Source organism: Amyelois transitella, chromosome 13 (genome assembly GCF_032362555.1).
Source record: "Amyelois transitella isolate CPQ chromosome 13, ilAmyTran1.1, whole genome shotgun sequence".
NCBI lineage: Eukaryota > Metazoa > Arthropoda > Insecta > Lepidoptera > Pyralidae > Amyelois > Amyelois transitella.
In genome coordinates this window covers 10,630,675-10,655,261 of record NC_083516.1, presented here as the reverse complement: position 1 = coordinate 10,655,261, position 24,587 = coordinate 10,630,675, and the positions used below count along the sequence as shown (strand labels likewise).

At 35.3% G+C, this 24,587-nt stretch overlaps 1 protein-coding gene across 1 annotated transcript; it reads right to left on the bottom strand.

Annotated features, from left to right (window-relative positions):
* Positions 1–240: 240 nt before the first annotated feature.
* Positions 241–24,159, bottom strand: LOC106129301 (transforming growth factor beta-1-induced transcript 1 protein). Its single transcript, XM_013327818.2, has 6 exons — positions 24,009–24,159; positions 12,827–12,883; positions 9,873–10,046; positions 1,950–2,045; positions 1,257–1,391; positions 241–557 (listed from the first exon to the last, which is right to left on the bottom strand). Exons 1-6 carry the CDS (start codon positions 24,009–24,011, stop codon positions 483–485), a joined length of 540 nt encoding a protein of 179 aa, XP_013183272.1. The 5' UTR covers positions 24,012–24,159; the 3' UTR covers positions 241–482.
* Positions 24,160–24,587: the final 428 nt, after the last annotated feature.

Sequence of the window (24,587 nt, the reverse complement as noted above, 5' to 3'; positions counted from 1 at the left end):
ACATAATTTGTTTGAAACACTTTCCACACATATGTATGTAGATATAAGTTATCACAATTTAATGTTTTGACAATTCACAGAAGCAATGAAATTCCAACTCTGATATTTCAACTACGAATGTTTTAACAACTTTTAGTTTTTAAATTATACAAATTAAAAACAATTAATTAAAATAAGAAATTGCTCTTAAGAAACACTTCTTCACTTCAGCCATATTCATTCAATATTCTTCTTATTGTAAAAAAAAAACTTATTTTATTCTTTGATTTTCTGGCAGTTGCTGCCTCATCTAATTTTAATTCATGCGCGTGATTCCGTGAATACTAACGTTAATTGTATCACAAAAAAAAATTGGTGATACCTATAGTTGAAATAAAAGAGTGGACATAATAACATTACAATATGCTTATAGCGTATTAAAAATAGTATGAATAAATAATGTTGTGACTAATTATAATCTTAGGTTTATGACGTGTGTCGGTCTAGGCGCATTTGCCGCACAATGGTTTGTTGTCCATCACGGAGAAGGTGGCATCTGTCACTGGGTTTCGACATTTCTGTAAAGAATTAGTTATGGTATGATTAAAAATGTTTATTTGTTTGTGAACTTGACAACGGGAAGAAAATATATTATATACTAGCTGTGCCCGCGACTTCGTCCGCGTGGAATAATTATTGAAGCCCTCAAGGATGAATAATTTTCCCCGTTTTTTTTTTCACATTTTCCATTATTTCTTAGCTCCTTATAGTTGCAGCGTGATGTTATTTATATAGCCTAAGCCTTCCTCGATAAATGGTCTTTTCAACGCAAAAAGAATTTTTCAATTCGAACCAGTAGTTCCTAAGATTAGCGCGTTCAAACAAACAAACTCTTCAGCTTTATAATATTAGTATAGATAAGACTCGTCTTTTTTTTCTATGCGTTTATTCAATATGAAAATTTATATCAAAACGGACTACGAATAAGTTTTGTTATGAATGAATGAATAGGACCACTCCATCTCTTTCCCATGGATATCGTAAAAGGCGACTAAGGGATAGGCTAACAAACTTGGGATTCATATTTTAGGCGACAGGCTAGCAACCTGTCACTATTTGAATCTCAATTCTATCATTAAGCCAAATAGCTGATCGTGGCTTTTTAGTTTTTCAAGACTGATGGCTCAACGTGGCCATTCAGTCTCTTCAGGACTGTTGGCTCTGTCTGCCCCGCAGGGGATATAGACGTGACCATATGTGCGAATGTATGTACTTACGTTGCAAGTGAAGCACTCGCGATGCCACTTGGCGTCCAATGCGATGATGGCCTTGTCCACAATAGGGGTGTGGCATCCGGCGCATCTCGCCGCGAACTTGTCGGCGTAGCACGACGAACAGTATGGTCTGCCGGCCTGGAATAGTTAAAATATATATACAGGGTGACATTTAAAACAACTGCATCCTTTTAAACATAAACTATACCCATGCTTCTGAGCCGTTTGAGCTTATTTTTATTTTAATTAAACGTCATCATTTTCACATTTAAAAAACCCCTCAAAAACTACGTCACACGCTTTATTAAAGACCAGTACTACAAAAAGAATTTATAACTAAACATGTAAATAAATGTCTGAAAAATAAATTTATTTTCTATATATATATATATATATATCTTATATATATTATTCTCGTGCCGTGTGGTTCCCGGCACCAATAAATAAAAAAATAGGACCTCCATCTCGTCGTAAAAGGCGATTGAGGGATAGACTTATGAACTTGGGATTCTTCTTTTAGGCGATGGGCTAGCGACCTATCACTATTTGAATCTCAATAATATCATTGGGCCAAGCAGCTGATCGTGGCTGTTTAGTTTTTTCAAGACTGTTGGCTCTGTCTACCTCGCTAGGGATATAGACGTGATCATATGTATGTATGTAGAATCAATTTGGAGAGAATCTGTAAGCACCAACCTGTTCCATGAAGCCACCGCCACCTAGTTCCGCCTTGCAGCCGCCGCAGACGAAGTGGTGGGCGTGCCAGGACACGCCCAAAGCTTGGATCACGCGCTGGAAACAGACAGACAGACAGACAGACAATGAGTAAATAATCAACTAATTGAATAAATAAACCAATAAGGACGTCCTGGTAAAGGGTCAGGTCAAAAGTACCCGAAACCCGCCGAGCTTGCGTGAAGAGAGTTATGAATGTGGATGAAGCGAAGGAAGTGTGCAGAGATCGTGGCAAGTGGAAAGATGTAGTCTCTGCCTACCCCTCCGGGAAAGAGGCGTGATTTTATGTATGTATGTATGTATAAGGAACGCCTTAACTTGATTATAATCTCTTACTCTATTGAATACAAAAATAATTTTTCAAATCGGATTTTAAATGCCGGAGATACATGCATATATATAATCACGTCTTTGTCTCTTGCCGTGTAGACAGAGCCAACAGTCTTTAAAAGACTGATGGGCCACGTTCAGCTGTTTGGCTTATTTATAGAAATGGGATTTAAATAGTGACAGGTTTTTAGCCTATCGCCTAAAAGGATCCCAAGTTTATGAGCCTATCCCTTAGTCGCCTTTTAAAACATCCATGGAAACGAGATGGAGTGGTCCAATTTTTTAATTGGTGCCAAGAACCACACGGCTCTGCAAGAAGCAAATGCCGGAGATGTGCATAAAAAAATGGTCGAATTGAGAACCTTCTTCTTTTGAAGTGTGCTTTATGAGGTACAGATTAAAAATTGGGTTAGGCGCTGGGCTAACAACCCGTCACTATATAAATCTCAATCTCATTAAGCCAAACAGCTGAACGTGGCCTATCAGTCTTTTCAAGACTGTTGCCTCTGTCTACCCCGCAAAGGATAAAAACTTGACTATTTGTATGTAATACATGTATATTTATTCATGCCCACAATAAGTTATATCATCATCTTGGAGCGATAATACATTTTTTTGTATGTACCTATGTAAGTTTGATAAGCGATAACTTTCAAAACGCTGGTCTCATTTTTATGGGTATCATTTAAGCTATCACCAATTTAATTAGTTTTGTGTTTCTTAAATAATAGGGTTTGTCCTCAACATAGTAGATCTGTCACCAAAATGTAGTCACCAAACAATGCAAAATCAGTTCCACAATAAATCACCTAAAATCCTGAGATATAAGGTCTAGTACCAAATAAATGTTTTTGTATGTATTATAATAGGTGTGTCCTAATAAGTATTTAAGCAAACTAATTTAAAGAGATCACCAATAAATCATATTATGTTACTAGAAAATTGCATTAAGTTCAAATAAAAAATTAGGGTTGTCATCATCGTTTCAACCAAAAGATTCTGCTACTTAACTAGACTCCCAAGGTTCTAAATTTCCACTGGTAGTATAAATTATATTTAAATAAAATTTTTAGCAGAGTAGTAAATAAAACAATTAAAGTTAAAATAATCAATATTTATTGTTGAAAATAATTACCACTGAACAATCAGCGCTGGTTTAAAATAGCTGGCTTATGGCTAGCAGAATAGTAGATAAAACACTTAATTAAAGTTAAAATAATCAATATTTATTCTTAAAAATAATAACCACTGAACAATCAGCGCTGGTTTAAAATAGCTGGCTTATGGCTAGCAGAATAGTAGATAAAACACTTAATTAAAGTTAAAATAATCAATATTTATTCTTAAAAATAATAACCACTGAACAATCAGCGCTGGTTTAAAATAGCTGGCTTATGGCTAGCAGAATAGTAGATAAAACACTTAATTAAAGTTAAAATAATCAATAGTTAACTACTACCCATCGTTGAGGCCGGATTGGTCAATTTTTAAAGCGCGCCAATTTGTCTTCGCCCCTTTGATCATTTTTTCATTAAAATTATAAATTGATGTATTAAATTGGTAACGAATACTATTAATTTAATATCTGAACGAAATAAAATGTTACTACTGTATTGGTGACAAAATATCAAATAAAAAGGAGTCGCAGTCAGGGATCGATAATCGATTTATTTGGTGACAGATCTACCATTCTGAGCACAGAGCTATTATTTAAGTAACAAAACTATTATTATAAGAACGAAGTTTATATTCATGTAATTCAATATAATTTTATTGGTTATCGATCTCTTATTTTACACATATATTAACATTAATTTGATAATTCATACCTGGGAACAATTTTTGTTTATCTGAGAACGAAAATATTTCGTGGCGATAGATCTATTTATTAGGTGATACAACTTGATGACAAATATAAATTTTGGTGATAGAAAATATAGTTCCCCATTTTTATGAGATTTAAAAAGAATATAGGACCTTTTTACAAAATGGGTTTAATAGTTTTTGTGATATTCATAATTTTGTAACAATTAACATACATACATACATATGGTCACGTGTTTATCCCTTGCGAGGTAGACAGAGCCAATAGTCTTGAAAAGACTGAATGGCCACGTTCAGCTAGTAACAATAAAAGTGTAACTAATATACGTATCATATCATTGTAAAACGTTACTTCACATCAAACTGTCCGTAATGTTATAACAAGCTAGGACGAATCGCAATGGGATGTTTTTCTGCGCATGACATCATCTTTGGCAAGACAATGGTGTCTGTATGTTGGCGGCGAATTCACGGGAGATTCCTATAATGGTGATCGTTTGTGGTTTTTTTTTGTCTTGTGTGTAGTTTGCAAAGGAAGGTGAAAAAAAAATTGGGGAAATAGTTTGCCAAGATTTTTTTATGTTACAGAAATGTAACAAGTGACGTCACAGCGAATTTCCTTTTTTTTACTGTCTATGCACATAATGCTTAGTTAGATTTTATGCGTAAACTTAATTCTTAATGTAATCTCCAACCTTAGTGGTTTCGCTATGCAAAGTTAATACCTACTTAATGTTTTGTAAGATCTTTCATACAATAATAAAAAATAAAAAAAATTATATACAAAACTAATTTTTTGCCAAGGTGTTTTGTAATATAAGCTTAGTTTTTCACATTGATTATGATCTTGTGTGATGGTCACTAGCTAACTAACTAACTGACCGTGCTTACTTAGCTTCTGTGATTTATTTAGTTATTAACTAGCTGTTACCCGCGACTTCGTCCGCGAATTTTTCCGCGTAAACTTATTTGCAGGCAAACTCAGGCCTTGAATTCATTCAAATGACGATAACTTTTTTTTTAGTGAACCGATCTTGATGAAACAAACTTTAAATGTTCTTCTGAGTTAAAACAAAGCAATTGGTGAAAGTTTCAAGTAAATCGGTTCAGTACTATCGGAGATAAGCGTGATCATACATACAGACAGACAGACAAGAAATTTAAAAAATATATTTTTGTTTACTATTATTCATTCTAAGTGTCCCTCTATCCATTTCAGCCGAAAATACTAAATGTACAGACAAAATATTTTTACTGTTTTATTATATGTATAGATGACCACGACTGAACGTTGACTTATAAAAACAATTTAAAAAACCCACTGATAAGTGGGTCGGACTTGCCAAAGGGACCACCAGCAATCCCTAGTTCCCGGCACCAGTACAAAAAAGAATAGGACCACTCCATCTTTTTCCAATGGATGTCGTAAAAGGCGACTAAGGGGTAGGCTTACAAACTTGGGATTCTTTTTTAGGCGATGGGCTAGCAACCTGTCGCTATTCGAATCTCAATTCTATCTTAAAGCCAAATAGCTGAACGTGGCCTATCAGCCTTTTCAAGACTGTTGGCTCTGTCCACCCCCCAAGGGATATAGACGTGACCATATGTATGTATTAAACATGTTTAACAACATGCCGGTGTCCATTCGCTGACCTTATGGTGGGTGACTCCCGCTACGTCACTTTCCTCCACAGAGCCATACAAGGTCAGCTGATCCGTGAACTGTGAGTCAGCGGCAGTGTGCTGCTTTAAGGCCGAGAAATGTTTGTTCGTAGTAGCTACCCACACTTGAACGGGCCGAGGGTCTATTTGTCTAGTCAGAATAAAAAAGAATTTTTCCCGTTCAAGATACGTCTTGTCGTCTCGTCGTCTAATGGTCGTCTCCCTTTAGTGTCCAAGTCGATTGTCCTTTTTTTCACAGTCTGTCAGTCGGTTTTGGTCATCTAAAATGTTAAGTCAAAGAGTCTCGTTTGTCCATGGAGGCTGAACGGCCGCTACATTCATACATACATACCTACACTGATGCAATTTTATTTTATAACCGATGCTTCCGTTAGGGGCAACGATTCGGTGAGATAAAGCCTATTATGTTAAAACAAAAAAAAAATACTTGCAAAATAATATAATGCCGTGTGGTGCCAGGAACCATTAAAAAAAGAATAAGCCCACTACCTTTCATTCCTATGGATGTCGTAAAAAGAGATTAAGGAAAAGGCTTATAAACTTGAAATTCTTCTTTTAGGCGATGTAATAGCAACCGGTCACTATTCGAATCTCAATTCTACCATTAAACCAAATAGCTGAACGTGGCCAATCATTTTAAGACTGTCGGCTCTGTCTACCCCGCATGCGATATAGACGTGAATATATGTATGTATAAAATCATAGGGTAAAAAAAAAGAAGTAAGCGCATGTGTTAAATGCGGTCGACCAAAATAATCTACCCAAGAGAAGTATGATAAAATAATACTCATAAAACGTAAGGAATGTGACCCACTAATTGTTGAGACATAATAATATGTCCTCAGATAATATAAAGGGACAGTTTACATCGTAAACAAACGTTATTGGCCAATCAAATGCGAATAATATAACAACAATAAAGTTGTTTGCGAATTTTTTATGACGCTGGCTATAAGGCGACCTAAATGCTAAAATCAGCTGTGGCCTATATTCCTAGACTGTATTTTTTTTAACTGTAGAGTTATAAATACAAATGTGTTTTCTAATAGATATCTTTCCATTATGTTAAGATATTTATAATACATACAGCTGAACGTGGCCTATCAGTTTTAGACTGTAGGCTCTGTCTACCTCGCAAGGGATATAGACGTGAATTTGTATGTATGAATGTATAATGATGATGACATTAATTTTTTTTTATTTACAAAGCCAAATAGCTGAATGCCTTTGAGCCTTTGACTGATGTCTCTGTCTACCCCGTAATTGATATAAACGTGAATGTATGTATGTATGTTTATTTATGATCAAGTATTTGCTCGGTTACATCATTATTCACCGTGCGACTATATAATAAACTAACATATAAATAGCTTTTAAAACAGTGAACACGTCGTTTTATGTTAAAATAAACACCATTAGTGGATCATATGCATAAAATAACATAATATAATATATATATTGTCCTGCTAGTGGTCGGAACACATTACTTGGTAGCGAATGTTTTATCTATACTAATATTATGAAGCTGAAGAGTTTGTTTGTTTGAACGCGCTAATCTCAGGAACTACTGGTTTGAATTGAAAAACTCTTTTTGCGTTGAATAGACCATTTATCGAGGAAGGCTTTAGGTTATATAACATTACGCTGCAACTATAAGGAGCGAAGAAATAATGGATAAGTGAAAAAAATGGGGTAAATTCATCATCATCCTTGAGGTCAATCAATCATCAATGATGCCCAAAATAACTATTCCACGCGGACGAAGTCGCGGGCACAGCTAGTGTATGTATATATAGAAAACATTGAAAACAGCTGCTAGCAGACTTAATCGATAACTAATTGTCTTGATCGTGATCTTAATTAACATTATCTTAACGCGTTCACATACATGGGAAGAGTTGAAATTACCTATCTCGTAAATAAATACAAGGTCCGGTTAAATTGCATTTTAATCTGTTAAAATGTTTCGTATGTTTAAAAGGAAATAACTACTACTTAAAAAATGGATCAGTTAAAAAAAAAGGTTATGGTAATGCGTTTATTTATTATTTTTTTCCATTTTTAAGCTGAGTTTGTTAATCAATTCACACAGACCTAATGATAGGATTAATATTCAAATAGTGACAGGTTGACCGACATCATTGGGAAAGAGATGGATTGGTCCTATTCTTATTTATTCTACTTTTTCTTATCACACGGCACCAATGAATGTTCTATATATTATAACTAAATGTAATCCAATTAAGTTAGTTATTCTACAATTATAATACATCTGTATTGAATGCTCCTGTTTATAATTTCGTGTACATAAATAAATAAATAAAAATATAGTCTCTAAAAATTGTTTAGAAAAAAACAAACTGTCAGTGAAGACATTCTTGGATAAAATGTATTGGGAAGGTCTTAAATATACTTGGGAAGGTCTTTAATAATTATTATACATATAGGTCGTTTGTACGCAAAAAACTATTTGGTCAATCTGCCTGCGTCTATATGTATATTCTCAGACAGGTACTGTCCGCGAACATTCAAAAGTAGAATAAATGGGTATCTCTTGGAAAAGGCATGTAACATCTTCGGGTTCATCGTCACTTACCACCAGGTAAGATGGAAGACAAATGGCTAATCCAATTTGAATAAAAAAAGTACAATAAAAATGTCCACTTTAAACCTATTAATTATTATAAGGTACGACTCAACGCATCAGTCCTAAGCATGCTTTGTGTTAAACTTACTTTTTTGTGACTGAATCATCTCATTATAATTCCGTGACCTTGATGATTCATTATTACAGTAAGTTCAATATCAATAGACTCTATGGTGTCAATGTTAAGGTCTTCCGCTGTGCAAGCTGTGCCCGCGACTTCGTCCGCGTGGAATAGTTATTTTGGGCATCATTGAAGATCCCAAGGATGAATAATTTTCCTCGTTTTTTTCACATATTCCATTATTTCTTTGCTCCTTATAGTTGCAGCGTCTCAGGAACTACTGGTTCGAATTGAAAAATTCTTTTTGTGTTGAAAAGACCATTTATCGAGGAAGGCTTTAGGCTATATAACATCACGCTGCAACTTTTAGGAGCGAAGAAGTAATGGAAAATGTGAAAAAAAAACTGGGAAAATTATTTATCCTTGAGGGCTTCAATGATGCCCAAAATAACTATTCCACACGGACGAAGTCGCGGGCACAGCTAGTTACTAAAATAACCTAATTGCACTTATATAAATTGGATGATTTAAGAGAGCAATTTTATCTTCGTTATTGCTACCTCATTCTAATTAGATTTGATAGTGGTTTTAGTCGAGTCATTATTTGTAATTCGTTTTTTTATTATTATTAATTAAGATTTCCCCACTTAGTTTTATTTGGCGAATGTGGGTAGTTAACACCGTACCTACCGCCTCAATCCATTGCGTCATGTTATGACAATATGAGTAAAAAAAAACCAAATTAGTCACACCACTTGTTATATTTTAATGCTCGTAAGTGTCACTGGCTTACGGTATTTGTGTTTTCTTGATAGCGGTGTGGTGAGTCAAGTGATTAAAACATTCATATAGTCACGTCTATATCGCTTGCCGGGTAGACAAAGTCTTGAAAAGACCGATAGGCCACGTTAAGATGTAATGTTACATTTAATTCAGGCAACTGGATGTGTAACCATGATTAATGAGTTAGGTTCGCCTGCAAAGGTTGCGGAGGTTGGATGGGAATCGGTTTCTGTAAATCGTACTCACACAATCCATGATTATGGCACACCCTGGGCTTCTCTTTAGAAAGGTGAGGATGTAACCGGGATAAACATAAAGGTGAAGAAGACTAAAGGTAAATGCGACTAAGAGAAAGCCTTCTAAACTTGGGATTCTTCTTTTAAGCGACAGGCTAGCAACCTGTCACTATTTGAATCTCAATTCTTTCATCAAGCCAAACAGCTGAACGTGGCCTAACAGTCTTTAAGACTGTTGACTCTGTCTGCCCCGCAAGGGATATAGACGTGATTATAAGTATCTATGTATGTGAAGAAGAAGATTAATCAAGAAAACTTACATCAGTGATAGGTTCTCCGCAGCCATGACACCTCGGGCTGTGGTGCTGTGCGAAGCAGGGCACGCAGTGGACGCCGCCCTCGTGCTGGTGGAACTTGGCTCCGTCAATGGGTTTCCTGCACGTATTGCACGTGAAGTGCTCAGGGTGCCACTTCTTGTTTAGCGCTGTCACGATCTGGTGGAGACAATTGTTTGGTCTTAGGAATGTTATCGAGATATAAAGTCTTTTGTTTTGGTAAAGAGTCATAAAAAATAATTATGATGTGAAAGGCTTTCAAATTATCTGCATTGAGATTTATCGTTTTATGAAAAACAGAATTGGAATGTGAGGCCTTTGGATTATACCCAGTTGTGTGTACGAGTATCGTTCAAAATTTGAAACTACCTACCTAATATCTAAATTGGTGTGATTTGTCCGCAAAAGTTTGTGTTTTTAGCTCTGTAGTTAATTAATTATTTCAAGATTCTCGGTGTTAGTGTCAAGTTTTATAAGAAATATTTCTGACTGCATTCACGCATTTATATCACAAAACAAAAGTCTCAAAATTAAGGACTGAAGTGAGCTGCAGCATACTCGAGTGAAATTGAAATTTCAACATCAGCACGTGGCAGACGCAGACGCTGTTGATAAACAATGTTATTAATGAGATTATGTTTGATAATTAACAAGAAGACAGTCATAATAGTCATAAACTTAATGCAACATAATTGAGATTTGAACGCGCCGCACCAGACAATCAGAAAGACTTTGTTGATAAACACATAGATTGAGGTCAAGGCGTCCCTATAATTGTCCGAAGGGAATTGCCGAGAAAGTTGACATTGGTGCGGCGAAAACATCGGGTTCGTGCGCTTTGTTCACAAAAATAGACATACATGACTGGATTCTAAAAGTAAAACGCGCGATGTGCCTAAAACTATGAGAATGGACATGTGACTGAACGGAGTGAATCTGGCGGCGCGTGCAAAGATACAAACCTTTCGAAGACTGTTGAAGGATAAGATCACCTGTGTTATTAACGATATGTCTCTCTCATCATAGCGTATTTTTGGTTTAACAGTCTTTTTGAATTGGAAAATGTTAATGATCGTCTGCTTCACACCAACCTCTAGTAGATGGTGGTTAAATAGTGGTGCAATTAGGCTAAAAGGCATTATTCTTTTATATTTTTTGATGATCTTATAGGCTCCTACTTAATATGTAAAAATTAAATAATATATCACGTCGGGGTCACCATTTATAGGCTCCTACTAAATATGAAAAAATTAAATAATTTGTTTAATTTAAAATATTCTTGAGTGCCTATTTTGTTATAGTGTGTGGGTCCTAATCTACTGGGAGCACCGCCACTGATCTTCAATAACAAATTGTTCTATATAATTAAATTTAACTTTTATTAATGAATTAATTTTTCAATAACTAAACTACGTATACGCGTGAGGACCAGTGCGCAGTAACTGACCACACGCCATTCATTCGTCGCTCTCATACAAAATCGCTGACACATAACAGTCACACTTACATTGCGTCCCTACAATCTTATAGATTTAAGAATACCCGAAACCGCCGAGCTTGTATGAAGTGAGTTATGAATGTGGATGAAGCGAAGGAAGTATGCAGAGATCGTGGCAAGTGGAAAGATGTAGTCGCTGCCTTCCCCTCTGGGAAAGAGGCGTGATTTTATGTATGTATGTATGTATCTTATAGATTTTAGCGCATTTGCCTTTAAACCGTTCTTCCACACCCAAAGATGAGTCGAAATTGTCCCAGTCTATTCCACCGTGAACCACACTTTAGTATAGTCCTAAAAATACAGGTGAAGCGTGAGAAAACTATACTAATCTTCTTTATTTAGCCCTGAAGGTCACACCTTTGTGTGCGCGTGTTGCTATTCAGTCGGCCCATAAAAATAAGATTTGTATACCTTTACATGCAACGCATGATAACGCATGAGGAATGATTGTGTGCCATGAATGAAGTGTGATGCACTGTTTAAAAAGATATTGATTTGTTGGCGGCTACCTTTAAAAATTCCATGTGAAACGGTCTTTGAGTATGGTAACAGATTATACATATATCTGTTTCCATAAATCTGGGTGGTAAATCCATTAAGAGAAAATTAAAGTGAATTGTATTTATTTAATATCCAAGTTGCAAATGAATTAGAACATCTGCAAAAAAATTGCAAAACATAGAAATATTTAGTTTTATATTTTCAGTTTTGGATATTTTGAGACTTGAATCACTTGGATAGTTCGAAAATAATGATTGGTTCTTAAGAGCTCGAATGCGCAGCAGCGAAGCAATGATTGTGACATTATCAATTTGTAAAAGGGCAAGGTCTCAAAATATCCTTGTTTTGTATCAGTATATCATCTTCTAATTGTTATAAACTATACGTAGATCCAGTAATAAAGTAGACACATATTGATCTCAGACCGTTTATGGATCGCAGAGCATGAGTTTAATAAAAAGGTGGATATCGCAAATTCCACATTTCACAGCGTATGCGCCGGGTTTTCAAGTGGCTATCCAATAACCGATAGCAGGCTGATAAATGCCGCTATGTGTACCTAATAATGTATGTTGCCGCACTCACCTGCTTATACTTTTTAAGTTTAATCATCTAAAAGGATACATTAACATGTTGTGTCAAAAACTGATCAGGTTGGGAATTGGAAGTGATGGTTGTAATACGATTTAGAATTTTCTTTACCGGACAAAGTCCTAGATTGCGTAATTCCTTGATTTCGAAAGTATGGTCATCTAGATACCTTTCTTATTTGACTTTTGCCTGATGAGGTACAGTTTCTAATGATCATGGACATGTGTGATGAACTACACCATTTTATCAAAAATTTTCATATATGACTTTCACAGTTTAATATCCTTAAGATATTTATTACCTACCTTTCTATAAATGTCTTTCCTAGTAGATATATATCAATACTTACTCTTCCTTGAATCGGCGCATTACAACCACTGCATATAGTCGGTCCGTCTTTGCTCGACTGGAACAAACAATTATCATAATTAGCGAGTCTCAGATCATTACCTGTGTCAATAGGAAATACAACTGCGTAATGATCATTAACATTGTGTTTATCGTTTGCATCAGTACCTGATACAAATAATACAGAAGCCCTAAACTGTTATATTTCGGAGATCAGGAAGTCGTGTGAAAACCTGACTTATCCAATCCAGGGTCAAAGTCATAAGTCCTCTCCAGAGAGGTTAGAATGTTACCGGGATTAACGAAAGCAGGAAGAAAGTAAAAAATATACATACATACATACATATGGTCACGTCTATATCCCTTGCGGGTGAGACAGAGCCAACAGTCTTGAAAAGACTGAATGGCCACGTTCAGCTATTTGCCTTAATTATAGAATAGAGATTCAAATAGTGACAGGTTGCTAGCCCATCGCCTTAAGGGAATCCCAAGTTTGTAAGCATATCCCTTAGTCGCCTTTTACGACATCCATGGGAAAGAGATGGAGTGGTCCTATTTTTTTTGTATTGGTGCCGGGAACCACACGGCATTTTACAAATATAGGTGTATTTACCAAAACATGTTTTGTGGCAATGACCTAGGGTAACAGGTCTGCGTCGAAAGAACGTTGCAATGTGAAAAGGCCAGTTGAGATTGTTTTGGTGTATTTTAGTTGTGTACAAATTGGTATCAAATATTGGAATATTTACCGTTATTAGCTTGATCATACCTATATTAGTTTGACAATATTGCCTTCTAGCGTCGTGAGTTTGAGTTAGAACTTTTGTATTGTACTGTGTATTAAATAGCTTTGCCTTTCAGTATTCACGTGTGTTGTGGACATGCGTTTTTACTGCTATAAGTGCAAGTGTATTTAATTCACATATATGAATAAGTTCAGGTGGCTCTCCGGTTGCCAAAGTTACAGTATCTTTTGTTCCTACGTTATTTTTTTCAGTTCAACACTTATTACGTGCCGTGTGGTTCCCGGCACCAAATAGAAAAAAAAGAATAGGACCACTCCATCACTCTCCCATGGATGTCGTAAAAGGCGACTAAGGGGTAGGCTTATAAACTTGGGATTCTTTTTTGGGCGATGGGCTAGCAATCTGTCACTATTTGAATCTCAACTCTATCATTAAGCCAAATAGCTGAACGTGGCCATTCAGTCTTTTCAGGACTGTTGGCTATGTCTACCCCGCAAGGGATATAGACGTGACCATATGTATGTATGTATGCAATACTTATTACCTGTAGGTATTTCATGGTCCAATTGCGAATCTGTCCACATGCTACAGCAGGAATTAGGTTTACGAAGCATAAATTGACAATGACGAACATAAATCTGACTCCAACGAGACTGTGGTCGCTAGTTTTATTGGAACAGTTATGACTATACATCTTACATACACACATATAATCACGTCTATATCCCTTGCGGGGTAGACAGAGCCAACAGTCTTGAAAACACTGATAAGCCACGTTCAGCTTTAAGATAGAATTGAGATTCAAATAGTGACAGGTTGCTAGCCCCACGCAAGAAGAATCCTAAGTTTATAAGCCTACCCCTTAGTCGCCTTTTACGTCATCCATGGAAGAGAGATGGAGTGGTCCTATTCTTTTTTCTATTGGTGCCAGGAACCACACGGCACAATCTATACATCTTGTCCGCCCAAAGTCCGTCATCTTCTCATAGCGTGTCATTTTAAATTGCCGAAACAACATCCTTGTACGGTTTTATTCCTCCAGCGGATCCACATACGGCAGCGCCCGCGCCCACCTCATCCTCACTCGGTTTTGCTTGTCAACTGCATGATGTCATACCTAGGTACTCATAATCGCGCACGCATCGTATCGTAATCGCGAAGGTCATTGGCAAATTGATTAGATTGTTATTTTTCATTGTTGTGTTTGTGGCTTGTTATTCGTGATTAACCGACTTTAAATAAGGACGTATTCGATTCTTGTACGTATGTATGTAAAAGTGTTATTGATTTTCATTATGGTGGTAGTTAGTTAAATGTTTGTTGAAATTTTAGTGTGAAATTGATTGATTTGTGTTTTGAAGGATTGGAAAATTATTGAACTGAAAAAAACAGTGCCGAAGTCGAAAAGCTTTCCTGAATCTATGACAACGCGGCAAAAACATGTTGATAAATGTTTGCAAGGATTTTCTGGATAAACATTACCACGGACATTACACAAACTAAATGATAGTGATACTGATACGCAGATAACAGAAACATCAGATGAGTCATTCAGTAGTTTATTTAACCGGTTGAGCAATAAATATCAAATTAAAATCATTACAGAAGGGTAGAAAAAAATGTGTGTTTATAAAATTTCGCGCAAGCAAATACATGAAAAATAAAATATGTATAAGAGAAATTAATCTGACAACTATTAAAAAAATCAAACGCGATAAATGATACTGAAAAAATTTTTGTATGCGTATTATAAAAATCCTTGGTGAAGATAGTGAAACAAACTGTATCTTACTAAAATGTAAGTTACGCATACATACATATTATCACGACTATATCCCATGCGGGGTAGACACAGCCAACAGTCTTCGAGAGACTGTTAGGTCACGTTCAGCTATTTGGCTTAATTATAGAATTGAAATTCAAATAGTGACAGGTTGCTAGCCCACCGCCTAAAAGAAGAATCTCAAGTTTATAAGCCTATCCTTTAGTCCATCCATGGGAACCAAACGGAGTGGTCTTATTCTTTTTTTATGATTTTAATTTACAAAAGTGTTCTATGAAATTTTAAAACTGCATGATATAGGTGGTCTGTACTTTATTTTAATTTTCGTAGGCACAAGCGTAAAAGCGAACAATTGTACCAAGATATTTTTATGCAAGATTCTGGCAAAGTATTGCAGAGATAGAATGTTAGAATTGAAATGCGTGGTCGTATCATTATTTACAACGTCTTTTTGGTAAATTATTATCTTCAATTTCGCTTGAGTTACTGTATTGTGTGGAAAACTCATTTCAATTTTACAATCATCACCAATAAAGATCTGTTTATCAAAATCAGTTTGCTTTTTAATTCAAGGCTTTTTGAACTAAAGAATTAAAAATAATATTGACAGATCGTAAAAGAAGGTTTATTATGATTTGATCGAACATAAGGCCTAGTTAAATCATGATATAATTGTCCTCAGTGCCCTATATGGACGGAAACACTGCTAATTGTACTCACAGCATGATACATGCCTAAAGTAACATGTGACGTATCTCCTGAATGAGGCTTAGATAAGAATTATTGTTTTGCACTACTTATAACGGATGGACAATTAAATTCGCGGAAATTGATAGTAGTTTGTTGGTTCACCTGTGTAATAAGAATAACAGTTTATGTACGTGCTTACAGCGGATATAATTGACGTGTCAGATATGACAGGTAGTCACAACATACAGTTGTTAGGGCAAAAACGGTAAAATGAATCATACACTAAACTATTGAAAGAAGGAACTCAAACTGTTCATCATGAAACTAATGACGTATATGTGACCTAAATTTTGGACATTTCACGTGAATCTGAAAGATTTCATTAATTGTAATAAAATCTGTAATCGAGTGGTGATTAATGTTTATAGGTGTTAAAACATTGTCCTCGTTTTAACACTCATTTTTGTCGCCAGTTTCATGATCGTAATAGTAAATTAAACGGTAATCCGCCTCCACAACTGGGTAAGTCTAGTTTTTAGATAACACGTATAAACCACATTGACTAATTGAATAATAGGATAGCGTTATCGACAACGCGATATGTAGCTTTTGAAGTTACGCCGAATGTGGAAATATTTCAGTGAATTTCGAAAGATGCATTTGGATTAACCTAGTTTTTGATAATAAGCATTTTTGGCACATTTATTTTTTCGTTTTAAGATTTTTATTGTATCGTCTAGGTAAATTATGAAACAAGTGGGGAATACAAAGACTTCTTAAATGGTTAAGACAATTTTTTGTTAAACAACACTTGAAAAAGTTTTGTAAACGTCAGGTAACTAGTTCGTGCTATTTAAAAACTTGTAATTTTTCACACGACCCGCTTTAAAAGCTTCCTACTCGATTCTCACAAAATCGTGTTGTGATTAATTGAGACATTACACTAGTTCTCGCCAAGTCTATCCTCTATTGAGTCACAAAATCATTGCTTATAGCTGAATCATCTTCTTAATATTGTAATCCTACTTTTTCCAGATGTTTTTGCGTTACGCGAAGTACTACAACATTTATTATAGTAACGTCTAGGTAATCAAAAGTATCGAACTCTTAACAATTATAGTTTTCAATAATGATTTCGCTTACATCATTATTGTCATCATCCTCGCCTTTCCCGTCTCCATAACCATCGTCTAGAACTACTTTGCTAGAAAGTCAGTCTTGCCTTTAAACTATAGTCTAATGAACTTGAACTGTCAGTTGAACCGTATCTTTGCGTCAAAACAATGTTATTGCTCGCACTTTGCCAATGGCCATCGAATCGACCTCAGCCCTGTGCAAACATAAATAGCGTAGAATATCTCGTTATAAATATAAACGGTGTAAATTTGGAGCAAAAGTTGTAAAATTCTATTATTGTCCGTGCCAAAGCAACTGTTAGCAGTATGATCCGGTTTTTTTTGTCATCTGGTAAAGGTCTTAGCCGTTTTAAAGTACATAGATACTTTAAGGAAGCCGTGTGGTTCACAGCACTTTAGAACTTTAGAAGGACCACTCCATAAGGCGACTAAAGCTAATAAATAAACTTTGAATTCTTCTTGAAGGCGATGGGCTAGCAACCTGTCATTATTTTAATCTCAAATAAAGACGTACGCATTATTAAGTCCCCCAATTTCCTCTGCCTCTATTAATGCGCTAATTTCGGAAAGTAAAAGACTGATTTTCTTCCTATTTGAAATATTGTAAAGTTTTCTGAGGAATATTTCTATCGTTAAATGCTATCCGTGCAAAGCCGGGACGGGTCTCTAGTATATACATACATATGTATTATTATTAAAAGTGTCAGAGGTAGAAACTAAAGCAATGGATCCGTGTGTAATCTTTTTCTTATTATTAATCTATTTTTACGCTCAAAGCTTAAAACTTCTATTGAATGCTATTGATAAGCAGCAATGTCACCTAGGTACGTGATTAAAGTCATGATATTGATGTAAAAGATTATAATCGACATATTGGAAATTTACAGTTGAGATAATAGTTTTTTTAATTACAAACGGATATTATAACTACAATTTAAAGGAATGATGACGAGGTGTCTTTTCACTACCCACGGTTCGAAATTGAATATCTTTAGGTTGTGAGTCGTTATAGCTCTTTTGTTTTTATGCCCACGTATGAGATGGTACATTGTGAAAAGGTCCATTTAGTCATTTTGTATAAGCCCTTTAAGGCATTACCATCAGTGATTCATGTATATCAATCCACTATATTATAATTATAAATTACGACTAAGCTTATAAACTTAGGATTCTTCTTTTGGGCGATGCGCTAGCAACCTGTCACTATTTGTATCATAGCTATATATTCAGTTCGATCATTGAGCCAAACAGCTGAACGTGACCTGTCAGTCTTTTCAGAACTATTGGGTCTGTCTACCCCGCAAGGGATACAGACGTGATTATATGTAAGTATGTAATCTACATTCTTAATTAATTTATCAAATAACACAAATTATATATCGTTTGAGTACATGATATCGCGTGTATACTGATGTGAGTCCTATAAACAGTCCCGGCCCACTCATTTCGCCCCACATTGTACTCTCGTTTTTGTCAGGTGTTACTCTGCCAAAACAAACATGTTCTCCTAAATATATTGGTACCTAATTGCAGATTGATCATGTAAAAGCATCTAAATTTTCTAATATTGAAAATCGAAGGATTTTGATTGAGAGAGTGGTCTGTATAATTCTCCAGACATTAAGGTATGTTTCTCGTAATATTGTCTTTAGAATATTATTTAGCTTTGAAAATTACATATTTGCAGGTTGACTAAGCAGATATACAAGGAGAGTGTGGAGGGAAAGGTCGGAGTGGGAAGACCTAGACGAACGTATCTTGATCAAATTAAGGACGTCCTGGTAAAGGGTCAGGTCAAAAGTACCCGAAACCGCCGAGCTTGTATGAAGAGAGTTATGAATGTGGACGAAGCGAAAGAAGTATGCAGAGATCGTGGCAAGTGGAAAGAGGTAGTCTCTGCCTACCCCTCCGGGAAAGAGGCGTGATTTTATGTATGTTTTTTTATGTATGACCTTAATGATACTTAAATTTTTTTTGAATTTACACAAATTAGGGATTTTACATTTTTACATGATTTCGCTGTTCAATATCGTTCCTTTTTAATATTTGTAATTCCTAAGAATAATTGTGATGACAAAATGTAGAAAAAATAAATTAAAACAATTCTCTTTTAGATTGTATTAATTGAACATACATACATATGGTCACGTCTATAACCCTTGCGGGGCAAACAGAGCCAATAGTCTTGAAAAGACTGAATGGTCACGTTCAGCTATTTGGCTTAATGATAGAATTGAGATTCAAATAGTGACAGGTTGCTAACCCTTCGCCTAAAAAATAATTCCAAGTTTGTAAGCCTATCCCTTAGTCGCCTTTTACGACATCCATGGGAAAGAGATTGAGTGGTCCTAGTCTTTTTTGGTGCCAATACAAAAAAGAACCACACGGCACTTATTGAAATATTAGTATTTTATTAATGCCTACAATCTTAACTCGTTTTGTTAGCGAAGAAAGTGTAGAAAATAAATACGTTGAACCTAAGTATATTGTGTTTATAATACTGGTATTTTTATATCAAGTTCCACTATTGACAGGTGATTTATACTTAACCAAATTAAAACCCATTGTTACTTTGATGACTTTTTTCTGAAGTTTAAAAATTTATATAGGACGGTGAGAAAATAATTACGAAATGGTGTGGACCAAAATGATTCTTTTGATGACGCATATTAAAACTATAACCTACCACTTTATACTTATGAAGTAATAATACAAATGAACTTTGAAAGGATTCTTATCATTTATCAGTTTATGATGTGACGTTATTTGAATAATCATCGAAATTCTGCATCGCAATAATGTATCGAGAAACATAATCAGTACCTATACCTACCTATGGAAATGTTACGAGTTAATATGCCTTCCTAGAAAATAATAAGGATATTTAAAAATGCCGTGTGGTCCTCGGCACCAAAAAAAAAGAAAAGGACTACTTCATTTCTTTCCCATGGATGTCGTAAAAGGCAACTAAGGGATAGGCTTATAAACTTGGTGTTCTTTTTTAGGCTAGTAACCTGTCACTTTATGAATCTCAATTCTATCATCAAGCGAAATAGCTGAACGTGGCCTATCAATCTTTTCAACACTGTTGGCACTGTCTACCCCGCAAGGGTAATAGACGTGACTATACTTCCTATTATTATAATAGAAAATGCAAAAGTTTGTAAGGATGTGTGTTTGTATTAGGTTCCCCTATGACTAAATATTTACTAAACGGTTTTACATGAAACTTTGCAGTGATGTAGCTTAGACATTGGAATTAGATTGAAGACATACGAAGTCGCGGGCAACAACTAGTAAGACATAAGTAATTTCCTTTCCAAAGAGTTAACTAGTAATTTTAAGCATTGATTTGTAAATACAAGAACTTTAAGACTTGAACATATTTCAAAGACCGTTTAAAACCTTACAACTTTGAATATTCAACGTAACAATTCTTTGAATATTTGCATCCCAATGTTTTCCCTGTATGTAACCAGTTCAGTCCTTAACTTGCTTTATGACTTTTAATGTCTATGTAGTTTTCCTGTGTACTGGAGTTCACAAAAGGCGATGCACAAGGATTTATTTTAATAAACAAACTAGTTCTATCAATGAGCTTATTGATAAGAGATATGTGTACAATTATCAACAAACCTTTTGCTTGTAATTGTGACTTGAAAGTAAACTCACTTTTAAATTGAACACGAAATTTTATTTGCAATTAATTAAAAGTGAATACTTTGAAGAAAGGCTAAGTTCTAAGTTACTAACGGTGTGATATTGAAATAAGAATTAATTAATACAACAAAATAAAATATAAATTTCAAATTGAACATTGCGAAGAAAGGAAAAACGTTAAAGATCTCGTAAGTACACGTTTTGATAAAATAATGAAAGCTTGTGAAAAGCAAAACTTTGTCAATGTCGACCTAGTTTCGTGCCTTGCCACTGAACTATTACTTTTATATACTAACTAGAACGCTATTTCTTCACGCGGGTGAAAATATAGTGCACTAGAGGCCGCCCGCGACTTCGGCCGCGTGGAAACCCTATCATCACTTAAACAATCAATTCCGCGGGAACTCCGGGATAAATGTTATTCTGGGTCTTCGGCTACCTACATACCTTTCATCGTAATCGGTTCAGTCGTTATTGCGTGAAAGAGTTAAAACATCCATACTGCATCCTGACATACTCACAAACTTTCGCATTTATAATAATATTAGTAGGATTTGTCAAATTAAAATCTTCTTGGTGTTTCTAAACTGCCTGTAAATGTTCGGAGAACAAAAACAGGATTTGATCAATTTCCTGGTCTAAACATTCAATTAATGATATAATGTTCACCTTAGATTTGTGCCGTGTGGTTCCCGGCACCAATACAAAAAAGAACAGGACCGGCACCAAAACAAAAAAGAACAGGACCACTCCATCTCTTTCCCGTGGATGTCGTAAAAGGCGACAAAGGGATAGGCTTACAAACTTGGGATTCTTTTTTAGGCGATGGGCTAGCAACCTGTCACTATTTGAATCTCAATTCTATCATTATGCCAAATAGCTGAACGTGGCCATTCAGTCCTTTCAAGACTGTTGGCTCTGTCTACCCCGCAAGGAATATAGACGTGAACATATGTATGTATGTATGTAAATTTATTAATATTGCAATATTACATATTCTGATACTATACATGATTCTGAACTGAATGTACCAATATGATTTCTATATAAAACTGATAGTGAAGTATCTGTTACTCATTTCTTTATTTCGCATTTTCAACATTATCATGGTGATTTATTCTTAATTAGGAAATGGAATGTTTTAAGTATCGAATCTTGATCATTTGCGTTTATTAGCATTAGCTTCAAGCGCATGAGTTTAATCCCAACTATTTTTATATATTCGAAAGTAAGTTTATTTGTTAACTCTTCACGCGTTATCTATTAAACCTATCTTATTGAAATTTTGCGTATATAAATAACTTATTATTACCTAAACGTAAAAGTCTGGAAAAGGACATAGGGTACTTTTATAACGGTAAAAACTACAGTTCTCGTGGAATTTCACAAACCTCTATTCTTTTGAAGGTTACCTAAATTCCCGCGTATAGATGACGCTAAATTCGCGCGGGCGAAATTGCAATGAATAATGAATAGTAGATAATGAATTCTAAACAGTGCAGTGTTTTCTTACAATCAAGGTAAATAATATTGATTGTATGCGTATCGTGTTGCAGATGATGGAACAGTAATAATATACGTCTATTACCCTGTCACGGTTATAAATCAGGCTGATACTGCCACAGGGCCATTCATTGATACAAATCATATGATAATTTATTGTAAGTTGATACTTTTGATTGAAGATCATATAATAGACAATCTATGAAGATGTACCGTGTGGTTTCCGGCACCAAAAAAAAGAAAAGGACTTCTCCGTCTCGTTCCCATGGATGTCGTAAAAGGCTACTAAGGGATAGGTTTATATACTTTATTCTATCTTTTGGGCTTTGAGCTAGCAACCTTTCACTAATTGAATCTCAATTCTATCATCAAGACAAACAACTGAATCGGTCAGTTAAGGAAGAAAGAAAATTGGGGAAAATGTATGAATGAATTGGGACAAAACAATATGTATTGAAATTCATACAAAATTATCATTATTTTTAATAATATCCCATGTTTTTGTTTGTTTCACCGAAAATAAATTAAAACCATATTTTAACCATAAACGAAAATTTATGATGCTTGATAGCAGATAATCCAAGTCTACCTACCATGTTTTAGTATACGTGGATGACGTTGTTTTAAAAGTAAATTTAGCAAAATATCCTTAAATTTTAAACCAAGCTTCTAGCATCCATGATTGTCTGGTAAAGAAGAAAAGCATACTGTGTGCCAGCTGCTTCTCTTCCCAGGCAGATTGTATAAGTCAATCAAGGGAAAATCTAATAAATTTGGGATTCTTCTTTTAGGCGACGGGCTAGCAACCTCTCACTATTTGAATCTCAATTCCATCACTAGGCCATTGTTAGCTCTGTCTACCCAGTAAGAAATAAAGATGTTATTATATGTATGATACTAGATACAGATGATCCAAATCTGTTTACCAAATTTTAGTATATGGATTACGTTGTTTCAAAGGTAAATTCACTAGATTATCTTAAAGTTTAGATATATTCACACGTCTAATAACCAGCGAGGCGCAGCTATTTCCATTGGTTAGACTATTTCGCTACTGGAGCACGTAAACAAAACGTTATTTATAATGTGGAGAGTAGTGTTCAGATGTTCATTATTATTGCCTGGTTTATATGCTGCTTCCACGGTCGCGATTGTCTTAATATTTTGGCAGATGCCACTGAGGAGTTTTGCAAGTTCTTATCATTTTGGCTGTATTCGTTTTTTCTTTTCTTTTTTTGCAGAAATATATGTCCAAGAGCAATATTTCCAATCTTGTGTTAATTTACAACTGGCAACTGTTTTTTTTTTGTTGTAGGATTTCTTAGTTATGTAGGTACGAGACGTATTCGCGTGAGATCCGATGCTTAGAAAGTATTTATCCTATGTCAAAATATTCAGGGAAATATTGAAAACTACTAACCTAATAAACACAGTTACCTAAGAATCCTTACCCACCTAGATGAATCATTCCATTGCAATTTATAAATACCGAAATAAATGTTTAACGAAATCCGTAAAACTTAAAATTACATACACACGGCAAACTATTGCAATTACTAAAACACCTCGGTATAAAGCGTGATATACAACAAATTTCACATGTAAGTCGTCATTGTTGGAAACGTGTCGTGTAAAAATATCTTCGGAAAGTTTATAAACACTTACCATGGTGTCGTGTGGTGCGTTCGGTGCGGTGTAGTCGCGTGCGGTCGCGTCTGCGTGTAGTTGGGTACTGATGAGGGAGGACCAGTCCAAACTGTGGGTTCGCGACTGGACGCGTTATCTGACGAGCTGTTCCCCGCGACTTTGTCTACGCCGTGAAATTAAATCTGTCCGACGAATGGTTCACTGACAATGTTAATGAAGGAAAAGTGATTGCCTGTATTGGCTTAGAGGGTGGAAAGGATTTTTTTTTGACAGTTTTTAATTTGGTGCTAGCCGAATATATCTGAGTAAACCGCATTTAAATTTGAGCAATGGTTTTCGTGTGATGCGACTAAAAACATACAGATACACAGAAAGACACGGCAGAAATTCTAAAAATCTCATTCTTGGCTTTTGTTGGTCACATAAAGATCCGATATCAATTTTTTACCTATCAAGTACAGACATCAGTCGGTTACGATTTTATTATATGTATATGTTTGGATGCGGATGACGTAACCCTTGCATTTACTGGGACTGCATGCTGGAGCTATGGGTTTGGGAGTCAGGGTCACGTCGTCGGGACTGGAGACCGTTGGT